The sequence below is a fragment of the Anguilla rostrata genome, chromosome 3 (genome assembly GCF_018555375.3).
Source record: "Anguilla rostrata isolate EN2019 chromosome 3, ASM1855537v3, whole genome shotgun sequence".
NCBI lineage: Eukaryota > Metazoa > Chordata > Actinopteri > Anguilliformes > Anguillidae > Anguilla > Anguilla rostrata.
In genome coordinates, this window is record NC_057935.1 from 66,649,915 (window position 1) to 66,662,093 (window position 12,179).

Below are 12,179 nucleotides of genomic sequence, written 5' to 3' on the forward strand. Positions count from 1 at the left end.
AGCGCAGCAACCGAAAGGTTTTAGGGTCAATTGCCCGGGTAGGACACTGCCGTTGTACCCTTGAGCAAGGTACTTAACCTGCACTGCTTCAGTACGTATCCAGCTGTGATAAGAGCGTCTGCTAAATGCCTGTAATGTAATGTAATGTAATGTAATGCTCTGGATATGAGCGTCTGCTAAATGCCTGTAATGTAATGTAATGTAACAGCTGGTGATGAGCTGTGGCTGGCTCCGTCACCACTGGTGAAAGCAAAGGGGAACTGCTAAGGAGGATGACGCTACATGTGCAAGGGTCCGATGAGTGCGTCTCCCGCCCGCTGTCCTCGCCGCTCTTCGCTCATTCGCTCTCGCCCCTCATCGCCCTCGCGTCCTCGCCACCTCGCCATCTTTGCCCGCCTGCTCCGGCGTCCCTCACGCCTGTCCGCCTGACGCCCGCAATCACCAAGCTTCACTATCCTCTGATAAGTATCCCGCCGTTTCCGCCGTTCCCTCCCCCCAGCCTGACCGCCTAAAGTGGTTTGATTTCTCTGTGGTGTTAGCGTTAGCAGTTGAGGCCTGGAGCCTTGCCCGCGCAGCCCTGACGGAGTCTTAATCATTTGTGTAATAAACTCAGGTTTAGCTTCGAGTCTTTCTCGGAGCAGAAAAATAAACTGCTTCCTCGGTTTGTTTGTGTAGCTCTTATAGCTTTGTACACATCCTGTAGCTGTGTCAGCACTCAGCAGGTAGTGCCTTCTAGTTCTTACGGACCAAAGGCATGCGCCGGGGGGTGTGTTTGTGTTTGTGTGTGTGTGTGTGTGTGTGTGTGTGTGTGTGTGTGTGTGTGTGTGTGCGTGCATGCACATTTTTATGTGTGTGTGTTCGCATGTGTATGTGTGTTTGTGTGTGTGTGTGTGTTAATATGTGGCTGTGTGTTTGTATGTGTGTGCGTGTGCATTTTTTGTGTGTGTGTGTATGTGTGCGTGTGCATTTTTTCTGTGTGTGTGTGTGTGCATGCGTGTGTGTGCGTATGTGTGTGTGTTTATACTTTTTGTGTGTGTGTGTGTGTGTGTGTGTGTGTGTGTTCATTGTGTGTGTGTGAGTGTGTGTGTGTTTGTGTCTTTGCCTGCCCGTTCCCTCTCCCTAATGCTCTGTGTCTTCCCTCAGGGCCTGGCGCACCTCCATTCTCACCACGTCATTCACCGCGACATCAAGGGACAGAACGTGCTGCTGACCGAGAACGCCGAGGTGAAACTGGGTGGGTGTCAGTCTCTGCGCTAATGTCACACACACACGCTTTAGAGGGCTGAGCGGTGATCCGCCATTTTGAATGTTAACGTTCAATCTTGCATCCCCTGGAATCAACACCCTATGACCTTCTACACTGACCTTCCCAAGGGTCACGTGTCTAACCGGGCACGGGGAGGTTTTTAAGATGTCCCGTCCTGTGTTTGCCGTCCCGACAGTGGATTTCGGAGTGAGCGCCCAGCTGGACAGGACCATTGGGAGGAGGAACACCTTCATCGGCACCCCCTACTGGATGGCGCCGGAAGTCATCGCCTGCGATGAGAACCCAGACTCCACATACGACTACAGGGTGAGCCGCATATGTGTCCATGTGTTCAAGAAAAAGTTTTTAAAAAATGTAAAAAAAAAAAAACCTAAACCTTCACTGTTTGGAAATGGTGATAATTTATCATTGATTCTACAGGAGTAGAGTATTTTCAGGGGATAGCTTAATGACCTTACAGATCAGTGACCAATCAGTGAATGCCTGTACCTGCTCCAGCGTTCAGGTGTGTGTGTGTGTGTGTGTGACTGTTGAAAAGGTGGAAGCAGGTCTGTGTCCAGAGGATCAGTAACATGAGCAGTACTGACCAACGCCAAGGTTGCCCCCCCCCCCCCGGAAGTTTGCTTAGGCAGTTTGCCTGGCTGCTTTTCTGAAAAAAAATGAAAAAAACATTTCCACCCCGTTCTCCACCCCGTTTATGTGTTTTGGAACATCTCATATTTGGATTGCCGTGTTTGCTCATCCTTGCGTCTTGGCCAGAAGACACGTTTGAAAATGGAGCCTCGTGCTTGCTTGTGGATTTCCAAGCTGTCTCTCTCTCTCTGTCTCTCTCTCTCTCTCTCTCTCTCTGTCTCTCTCTCTCTCTCTCTGTCCCTCTCTCTCTTTGTGGTGTCCTGACCGCCTGCCTCTCTCTTGTAGAGTGACCTGTGGTCTTTGGGAATCACTGCACTGGAGATGGCTGAAGGTGCTCCACGTAAGTTTTTGTTTTTCTATGAATAGCTCCTCCTCATGTTCCAGCACACATACCCACTACATTTCTGTGCTACGGGGAACAACAAATTGATGACTAACGCTGCTAAATCAGAAATTGGAATTTTTTTAATTAACCCTTTTCTCAAAGCTAACAGTCACAATACCCTGTGTTTAGAATGGTTGCATCCGTTCCCTGCTGGAAATATGACATATGGAAATATGATTTCTACATTCAGGGTTGCAAGGTCACATTAAAAAAAGCAGAGGGACTCATTTAGGACAAACAGATTTTAGTTGTTTAATGGAGATCTTGGGGCTTTTTTAGCAAAATTTCCTATCTTTTATTCAGTCCTCTCTGGCTTATTTATTTGTTTAATGGATGGCCTCATTCAGGGTGTCATGGATGGCTCGTATTGACTCAGCTGGAGTCTTCAGTCAGTCCCTGTCCAACACTGCTCTGCACCGCTAGTGGAATACACTCATGTTCTCTTTTATATTCTAGGCCCTTTGAAGTCGTGCTTCTTTTAAGGAGTGAAATATATAGTTCTTTACATCTATATATATATATATTTTTTTTTTTAAATAAGCGTATTATCAGTTTTCCAGCTGTTTCCACGTTTCCAGCTTTCCAGCTCCCAGGCCTGCAGGCCTGCAGATGAGTGTATGTTAGCAAGCTGACTGAGAGAGTGAAGTTAATGCATGAACAGCGGAGGGCGAATCAGGGCCCTCCCAGCGGCACTTGCGTTTCATCTCTCGGTGGACTCTCTGGTTTAAACGCGGACGGGAAAATGAGAACCTCATGACCGCTCGGTGCGTCCTGCCAAGCCTGATGATGTCATCGTGCAGCTTAGAGGAGGGAGGGCTGGAGGAGACGGAGGGAAAAGGAAGGAGGAGGGGCGGGGGGGGGGGGGAAGCGAGCGAGCGGTGATGGCAGGAGACCACGAGGCGCGCACCGCGGGGGGGTGGGGGCGGGGGGATTGGGTGGGGAGGGGGGGAGGGTGACTGTGACTGTGTCATTACCACGCAGGCGGCGGCTTGGGCCTTCCCGCCATGTGATCCGCCCACAATGGCTCCGTTCATAACCCCCCCCCCCCCCCCCCCCGTCCCGTGTCTGTGTTCCCTCAGCTCTGTGCGACATGCATCCCATGAGAGCCCTCTTCCTCATCCCACGGAACCCCTCCCCCAAGCTCAAATCAAAGAAGTGGTAAGACGGTCTCCCTCCGGGCCCCGTGCCCCCCACCCTCACACACACTGCCCGGAGCACAGGGGATGATGGGAGAATTTTGTCCCGCTTGGCATAGCGAGCGCTGCCTCTGCAGAGGAGCGGGCACAAGGGGCCGCATTGTGGCGCTCCGAAACCCGTCATGTGACACATTCCGGAATCCTGAAATATTTTTGTTTCTGTTTAGTCTTAGTTTTTTATTTGTTGAGGTTTCGAGCGGTTGCCAACAGAGACAATTATTCATTTCAAGTGTACTGTGAGCAGACACTGTAGGGGTTTGAGGAATGCCGTTCTCATGAACTCGAACTTGGCGGCAAACATGCTCGGGCTCGGTTTGGCTTTGTCATTTAGTATGTACAGTATGCGCACAAATCCTGCACAACAGATAAAAATGCGCAACTTTACTATGCTTTACTGAGCTCCTTCACAGACATTATTTACCCATCAACCCACCTTTTAGTGTTGCATTATTTACACTTTTTTGTCTACCCTGTTGGTTAAATCCAAACTACCTGAGCTGACACCCAGTATTTGGTCTGAGTGGGCAAACAGCTGGTTTTGAGTGTCGTATTGTCCTCTCTCAAGGTCGAAGAAGTTCCTGACCTTCGTAGACAACTGCTTGGTGAAGAACTACCTGCACCGGCCCAACACCGAGACGCTCCTACGACACTCCTTCGTCAAAGACCTGCCCAACGAGCGGCAGGTGCGCATCATGCTCAAGGACCACCTGGACAGAGCCAGGAAGAAAAAGGGGGACAAAGGTAGGCCATTTCTCACCTGTGTCTGAAGCAACAGAGGAGCCGCGTGAGCTTTGCGCTTTCTACTGGTGATGTCATTGGGTTCACACTGTATAGGAACCAGCTGTGATGCAGTATTGAACGCGAGAACAAAAGTATTAGCACATAAATTTTTTTTTACATGGTAATCCTTCAGGGTTGCGGTTTATGTTGGACATTGAAGAGATCTTGGCTGTGGATGAGAAAGATCTGATCTCCTCGCTAGACCATTCTAACCGAAATAACAATTTGTGTTGATAGTTAACATAAAAACGACAAGAGGCAGGGATCACCCACATTTAATGCTGGGGTCATTCATTTACAATGTGACAAACCTACAAATGAATGAGTCAGGGGTCTGCTGAATAGCTCATCCAGTTAAGGCACTGGTCTCGTTCTAGTGCATGAATGGGCCTACTCATCCGTGTGCAAGCCAGACTGGTGGGCTGTGGTGCGATAAGACTGAAACCACATGCCTCCAAGAATAGAACATGTTTTTCATGGTTTGGGCTAGGTTTTTCAGTTCCAGTGAAGGCCAAGCTAAACTCTACAGCACACAGACACATTCTGAGTGATTCTGGGCTTCCCCAATCGTTTGGGGAACGCCCTTTCCTGTTTCAGCATGACAATGTCCCCGGGCACACAGCCAGGTCCATATAGAAATTGTTTTGTCAAGAACGGTGTGCAAGATCTTGTCCTGCACAGATGGATGAACTGCATTTATAAAGCGCTTTTATCCAAAGCGCTTTACAATTGATGCCTCTCATTCGCCAGAGCAGTTAGGGGTTAGGTGTCTTGCTCAAGGACACTTCGACATACCCAGGGCGGGGTTTGAACCGGCAACCCTCCGACTGCCAGACAATCGGTCTTACCTCCTGAGCTATGTCGCCCCTGACATCAACCCCATCTTACACATTTGGGATCAATTGCGACCTATCAGTGCCCAACCTCACTATTGCTCTTCTGGCTGAATGGATAAGCCCTGCAGCAATGCTCCAACATCCAGTATAAAGCTTTCTCAGAAGGTTGTGTTATTGCGGCGAAAGGTACTGTAGACCAACTCCGTATCAATGCCCATAATTCTGGATGAGATTTTGGGTGTCAGGTATCCTCATGCTTCTGGCCATGCAGTGTGCATTTAGCCATTGCAAATTGGGAGGAACAGGGGAAAAACAAAATAAATAAATAAATAATGGTTCCCATGGAAATAAAAAAATTCTGCAGGTGAGTAGTGAAGTGAAGTTTCAGTGGATGTAATTGTTGCCTCCTACGTTTTCCAGGAACGGACTATAAAACTGAGTTCAGCGCAAAAGGATGTGCGGGTCAAGCCTCCTGTGGCTTCTGTTTCCAGTGGCGTGTGTGTCGTGTCGGGTTGGGTTTTCCCCTGTAATGATGGGCTGTTCACCATGACTCTGCGCCAAGCTGGTTAGATAGGAGCTGCCCTGAACCGGGACAGCCCCTAATGGCAGGATTAAGTGCACCAGTCATCCAACAGGAACGTTAAAAAAAAATCGGCGTTTAATGACACCCTGGGCTGCGCTGGTTCGAGTCCTCCTCTTCCCTCTCGGACCGCGTAATGACATCGTTCAAGCGCTGCTTCTGTGCCCCGTGGGTTTGCCGTAATTCGAGTCTCTGGACCCTCGCGTTCGGTATCCCCCGTCTGTCAGTCGGGACGGCGGCGTCGGTGAGCGCTAAAACAAACCCTGTAGCTAGACGCTGAAACGGCAGCCGCAAGAACACACAAGGTTATTTCCCCTGTTTTCATAACCTGTGAGATTTTGGCTGTGAATTAAAAACAGATGCCCTTTTTTTTGTGTTCAGTCCCCCACCCCCTCTCCATCTCTCTCTGTCTTTCTCTTTCTATTTCCTAAAAGTGTCATCACTCATCCGATGGAACATTTCTGGAGCCAAAACCGACGCACCCCTCCCTGAAATAGCATTAAGTCATCTCTTGCAAACCTCAGAAATGATCTCGTCTTCTTGATACAGACAAAGGATTTGGTATAGCGAGCAAGGGAGAGTGTTTAGGCTGTCTTTCACAATGACGCTTTTATCGCTTGCTTTGCAGCAAATTAATGAGAGTAGATTGGACAGAAGAAGCAATAATAGAGAGGCCTCTGTTAATAATCAGCCATCGGAGAAAAATTGACAGGGACTGTTGGAAGTGGAGAGAGGCAGTGGTAACGTTGTGTGTATGCAGTCCTATCTCAACCTCTTCCCCTATCCTTGATTCTAACTATACAGGCAGTCATGAGCTTGTGGCTAGGCACCTGTTTCTGTTGCGGGGCCTTTTGGAGCAGTTTTTTTTCTTCCCCTGTCTGAGAGAGAGCTTTTGTTTTCTTCATGATTGAGGGCCTGATTTTCTAAGACCTTTAGGACGCGCAAAACTTTTTTGGTGCATGTAAAACTAATATCACAGCCAGTGACTGGTGCCAAACAAATCAATCATTGGTCATGTTATTGGTTTTGTGTGTGTTAAAAGGTTTTGCTCGTGATAAAGGTCTTAGTAAATCAAGCCCTGATTGTACTTTTTTTAAAACTGTCCTTTAATAAACTTATTTTCTTTTGAACAGAAGAGACAGAGTATGAGTACAGTGGCAGTGAGGATGACGAGGAGGAGATGAACGAGGAAGAAGGAGAGCCCAGGTATGTCACTCTTAATACTGAATATCATCAGGTGAGCTTCTTCTGTTCAATGATCATTTTCCAATTCTTACCCTGATTGGTTGGTTAACTGCATTATCTGTGTGTGTGTGCGTGCGTGTGTGTGTGTGTGTGTGTGTGCGTGCGTGCGTGTGTGTGTGTGTGTGTGGGTGTATGCGTGTGCGTGCATGTGTGTGTGCGCGTGTGTGTGTGTGTGTTGCGTGTGTGTGTGTGTTACGTGCGTGTGTGTGGGGCGACATAGCTCAGGAGGTAACAGCGATTGTCTGGCAGTCGGAGGGTTGCCGGTTCGATCCCCCGCCCTGGGCGTGTCGAAGTGTCCCTGAGCAAGACACCTGACCCCTAACTGCTCTGGCGAACGAGAGGCATCAGTTGCAAAGCGCTTTTGGATAAAAGCGCTATATAAATGCAGTCCGTTTACCGCTTTACCGTTTACCCCGCAGCTCCATCGTGAACCTGCCGGGCGAGTCCACGCTGCGACGGGAGTTCCTGCGGCTGCAGCAGGAGAATAAGAGCCGCTCGGAGGCGCAGCGCCAGCAGCAGGTGCTGCAGCAGCAGCTCCGCGACCAGGAGCGCTACAAGAAGCTGCTGCAGGCCGACCGGCAGAAGAGGATCGAGCAGCAGATGGAGGAGCGCCGGAGACTGGAGGATGTAAGAGACGCTCGCCTCTCACTCCTCCCCCACTGCTTTCCATCGCCCTCCCCCACTCGCTCATCGCCACTCGCTTCCCACCTCACGCCCTCTCCTCGCTCTCCTCCTCCACTGCTCCTCCTCTCCACTCCCCTACTGCATCCTCCTCTCTCGTCCCCAACTCGCCCTCCTCCTCCCACTCAGTCTCTTCAGCCCTCCTCCTCCCCTCCTCACTCGCTTCTCCTCTCCCTACTCCTCTCTCAACTCGCTCCTCCTCCCACTCGCTGTCCTCCCTCCTCCCTCGTCTCCTCCACTCCCTCCCCCACTCGCTCTCCTCCTCCCCACTCGCTCTCCTCCTCCCAACTCGCTCTCCTCCTCTCCACTCGCTCTCCTCCTCCCCACTCGCTGTCCTCCTCACCACTCGCTCTCCTCCTCCCCACTCGCTGTCCTCCTCACCCAACTACTCCTTATCAGACACACACTCCGGCTGCTTGGTAGACTTTGCTGACCTGACTTCCAGAGACATTGTCCTGGTAACTGATTGTTACCGTTGAGATGCACGTACTGTGATACCTGGCATTTCCTGTTAGAAACACACACATTGCTTATCTGACTGTTCATGTTAAAGAGGCACTCTTCGCTGCAAGACTAGTCCTTTCTGGAGAGACACAACCCACTATTCCTGTCAGATGTACAATGCACTGCTCACTATTGTTGTTAGAAACACATGCTACTAGTGTTTGGGGTTTTTCTGTTTTGAGAATTCAGAAATGCTGTTCCTTATACGCACTCGTCTGATTATTTCTGTTAGAAAGACGCACTGTCTGACAGCTTTTGTTAAAGGAACGCTTCGGTCACAGGCTATGCTATTTAGAGACTCTTTCTCCTCTCTGAGGCCTAAGTGTTGCTCCTGGAAACTCCCCGCGTCTGTCCGACAGAATGCGTCATCGCGTCCACATGTGTCTGGTCTTTGTTTTACCAACCCGCGAAAGCCGTAGCACACCGGGTCGCAGCGCATAACGCGACGGCAAGTCCCGGAAAAGGGGGCGGGACATGATGCCGCGGTGTGCGGGCACAGACGTGCAGGAGTGTGACGTGCCTTGCTCTGTCCCCCCCCCACCCCCCCACCCCCCAGCAGCAGAGGAGGCAGCAGCAGGAGGCCGGCTTCCAGTGGCCCGAGCTGCAGGAGATGCTCTGGAGGGAGGAGCCGGAGCCCGAGGGGCGGAGCCTGCTGGAGGAGAGGCGCAAGCTGACCGACGGACAGAAGAGAGGCGACAGGAAACAGGTAGCGAAAGGCCGCGGCTGAGTCACTTCCTCATCGGGGGGAACAGCTGTTGAATAAATGTGGGTCAGGAGCGAGCGCTCGCCGCTCTTCGCTAGCGTCATGGCTGCCCCAGACGCGAGTCACGTGACCTGTCGGAGCCAATCAGGTCGAGACTCCGGCCCGCTTTTCTGGGGTTTCTTCTGTCCCCTCTTGGCTGTGAATTGTAGGCCAGTTTGAGTTGCAGTGAAATGTTCCAGTCCCACAAAATCCGTGGGAAACGGCTTGCGAACAGGAAGTTCCCGGGTCAGAGCTCAGAATCGCATCCTGAGAGAGGTCGATTTAAAGCTATTTGCTCTTTTTTTAAATATAATTTTTCATTTTAAATCTCCAGTTGTAACTCGGCACATTAATATTTAAAAGATGTATTTTCTTTACCTTTCTCTATATAGCGTTGTTGTTTTGTGGTCTTGAAACACTTTTTTCATCAATTTTTTTTTTGTTTGGCCATTCTTACCCATTCTGAAAAATGACTTATGACAAGGGAAATGCATTATTAATTCAAGTTGTGGTTAAGATTTTATACAACTGCTGCAAAAATACTTTCAGAACGTTGACACAGCGATTCTGGCTTAGCCCTTATTTTTCACAGTGGAGCTTGGTTCAATACATCAATCGAACTATCAAAACCGTTGATTAAAGGATATTAGCATTAGAAAATATGAAAAAGCCTGCTGTCGGCCTTTTTATATGGTATACAGTGCCTACTGTGAGAATTACAGTGCCTGTCTTACTAAAAAGTTTGCGATAGTTTCAGTTTTTCCTTAAGTAAATGCTATGTATACAGTGAAGAGTTTTAATTGAAATATTTTGAATACGCCTCAGCAATTTAGAATGAATAATGAGATCATGTTTCAGGGTTTCCACGGTAAGGAAAAAAATCCATAAAAATGCTTGAATTTAGAAATGGAATTTTCAAGGTTGCCAGAGCGATTGAATTTGTAATAAAGTGTCTGAAAGTGCTTGGATTTGGTCGCTGTCATTGGTGTCCTTATCACAAGATGGCAACCTGTTGAAATTACTTCAACGTTTCGACAATTCAGCAGCCGCAGAACGCATGAAACTTCTTTGTAACGGTCCTTGAAAAGTGCTTGAAAAGTGCTTGAAAAGTCCACGTGTTTTACTTCTGAAAAGGTGCGGTAATCCCGATGCGTTCGTTAAGTATGCACGTCTTCACAACCCGGAGAACAGAACATCTCACGAGAGGCAGGTCCTTCGTCAGTAAACAAGAAATAACATCTTCTGCTTCTTGTTCTTGTGGTTCACGATAAGGGTTAGGCTTAGGGTTAGTGTAAGCACGTACTGCATTGTGCTGTGGTGTCCCACAATCTGGTTTGTTGATTTTTTGTCTCTCTGTCAGGGGGCTTGTATTCATGCTGACATATTACCTGTCTGACAGAGAACATCCCTAATGAAAATTAAAGAAAAATAAGATGGTGTAAGCTGTGTTTTTGAAACTTCTGGCTGGTCATAGCTGGCTTGTGGCTGATCAAAGCTGGTCTCTAGGCTGGGCAGAGCTGGTCAATGCTGGTTAAGCTGGTAGAATAAGCTGGTGGTCATACTGGTGGACTAACTGACTGCTGGTTGGCTGGTGGACAGCTGGTTGACCAGCTAAAAGTTTCAGGAACACAGCTTAAATCAGCTAGACTAGGCTGGTTTTAGCCAGAGCTTTCAGCAAAGCTGCCTCTTGTGTGATGTCCTCCAGGTCAGCAGACTCTAACTGCTGAGTTCCCTTGTGTGGTTTGTGGTTTGTTCAGTCTTGTGAGGGTGTGTCTGAGTCCCTTCAGTGTGCGAGAGGAGGAGGAACGCGCTGAATGTGTTCTGTGCTTCCATACATGAACCTTGATTTTTTACGTTCATGTTTCATTTCGCAAGGGCCACGCGACAGCGCTAATGAGATTTGACAGAAACCTGGAGAGCCGCCCGCCTACTAATTAATTACAGATGGTCAGTGGGCAGCCGTTCCTGTGTAGCTCTCAACTGTCAGCTGTACAAAATCCATTTTTTTACCCTTGGCCCAAAACAGGGAAGAGTCTGTCGTACTGTAGGCACACCGTCCCCCAAACTTGGTTCATCTGGGGCCCGCCGAGAAGGGTTTACCCGTCTTACTCACGTTGTTTTTCTGCATCGAATGACCAAAGTCACAAAGCAAAGTCATGCAAACACAGTTCGTTTACTTTGTGATGCCATCAGAAGTGATGGTCTGATTCTTACGGTTAAATATTTTAAGAGGTGAGGGCTGAGAGTCTTACACAAGCCAGCAGATGCTGAATATTTTACGTTTTTCACGGGAATTCGGTCGCTGACCGAATAGGAGCCTTTATTTCTCGGTGTTGTAAAAAGGTTTTCTTCTTTTCTTTGTTGTTGTTGTTTAATGTAGCTGGAAGACTCAGGCAAACATAAGACTGATGTTGGAGGGAGACCGGTTGGTCCATTGACAGACCAGGTAAGAAAAAAAACTGACGTGCTGCTTTTTTTTAATTTGTTTTTTTCACACCAAATTATACCTACCGATGTCTGGAGTTGGCAAATACAGTGCATGCCATATGGGCCTGAATTCAATGAATACATGTTTCTTTCATGTGAATCGCATTGCTTGCACAGCACAGTTTGATCATATGTTAGCTATCTACTATAGCACGTGAGGGAGCAGTGTTCTCAGAACAGACCAAAATTGTGGTCTTCAGACTTCAGCTGCAACCTGAGGTGTTACCTGAGAGAGCTTTTGACTGCTGTTGGTTGAGAGAGTTTAGATGAGGGTAAAGAGGAGGTTGTGCTCAGTAACACCCTAGTTACTCGTGATACCGTGAGGTGAGGCGAAGTTGAGAATAGGCGAGAGAGAGAGGCTAGTGGAGTTGAAGAAGAGGAGCAGAGACACAACAAACACTGGCGCAAGAGGAAGAAGAGGAATATGTTACTGCACAAGGCCTAGAGTACACCTTTCTGTAGCGTTGTCTTTTTGGTTTGCCATTTACAATTTCATGAATACAGAACAGCCATTCTGTAACACTGGAAGTTGGAAGTGTATTGAATTTGAAGAATGCTAAACTGGTGTATTTATGCTAACTGTATCACCATAAACCTGGTTTAATTCAGAATCGCTATTTATTTCGCCGTTGTTTCGCGCCCCTGATCCCCTCCACATTAATTTGGGTCGGTGTAAAGAAATGTACTCGAAAGGTAATAAAGGCTGTTTTATGGGATTACGGCAAATGAACAGAGGTCTTAACCGTGGCGAGATCGAGTTCTGTTGTTTGTCACTTTTATTCAGTGTGCTGTTTCCACGTTCGCCCGGGAAGACCACTGCTATTCCCGCCAGACACCAATGTG

General features: G+C 48.5%; 1 protein-coding gene across 6 annotated transcripts in view; it reads left to right on the plus strand.

Annotated features, from left to right (window-relative positions):
* The first annotated feature begins 1,107 nt into the window (after positions 1 to 1,107).
* si:zfos-2326c3.2 (mitogen-activated protein kinase kinase kinase kinase 4) overlaps positions 1,108 to 12,179 on the plus strand; it is a 39,939-nt gene continuing 28,867 nt past the window's right edge. For 5 of the 6 annotated variants that reach the window (XM_064329386.1, XM_064329389.1, XM_064329390.1 and 2 more), the window contains exons 1-9: positions 1,108 to 1,234; positions 1,443 to 1,573; positions 2,186 to 2,240; positions 3,365 to 3,443; positions 4,047 to 4,222; positions 6,811 to 6,883; positions 7,342 to 7,549; positions 8,664 to 8,813; positions 11,230 to 11,295. In XM_064329386.1, the coding sequence (XP_064185456.1) occupies positions 1,123 to 1,234; positions 1,443 to 1,573; positions 2,186 to 2,240; positions 3,365 to 3,443; positions 4,047 to 4,222; positions 6,811 to 6,883; positions 7,342 to 7,549; positions 8,664 to 8,813; positions 11,230 to 11,295 (1,050 nt within the window). In that variant the 5' untranslated portion in view covers positions 1,108 to 1,122. The remainder of the gene's footprint in view (positions 1,235 to 1,442; positions 1,574 to 2,185; positions 2,241 to 3,364; positions 3,444 to 4,046; positions 4,223 to 6,810; positions 6,884 to 7,341; positions 7,550 to 8,663; positions 8,814 to 11,229; positions 11,296 to 12,179) is intronic. The other variant, XM_064329387.1, reaches the window with a different exon arrangement.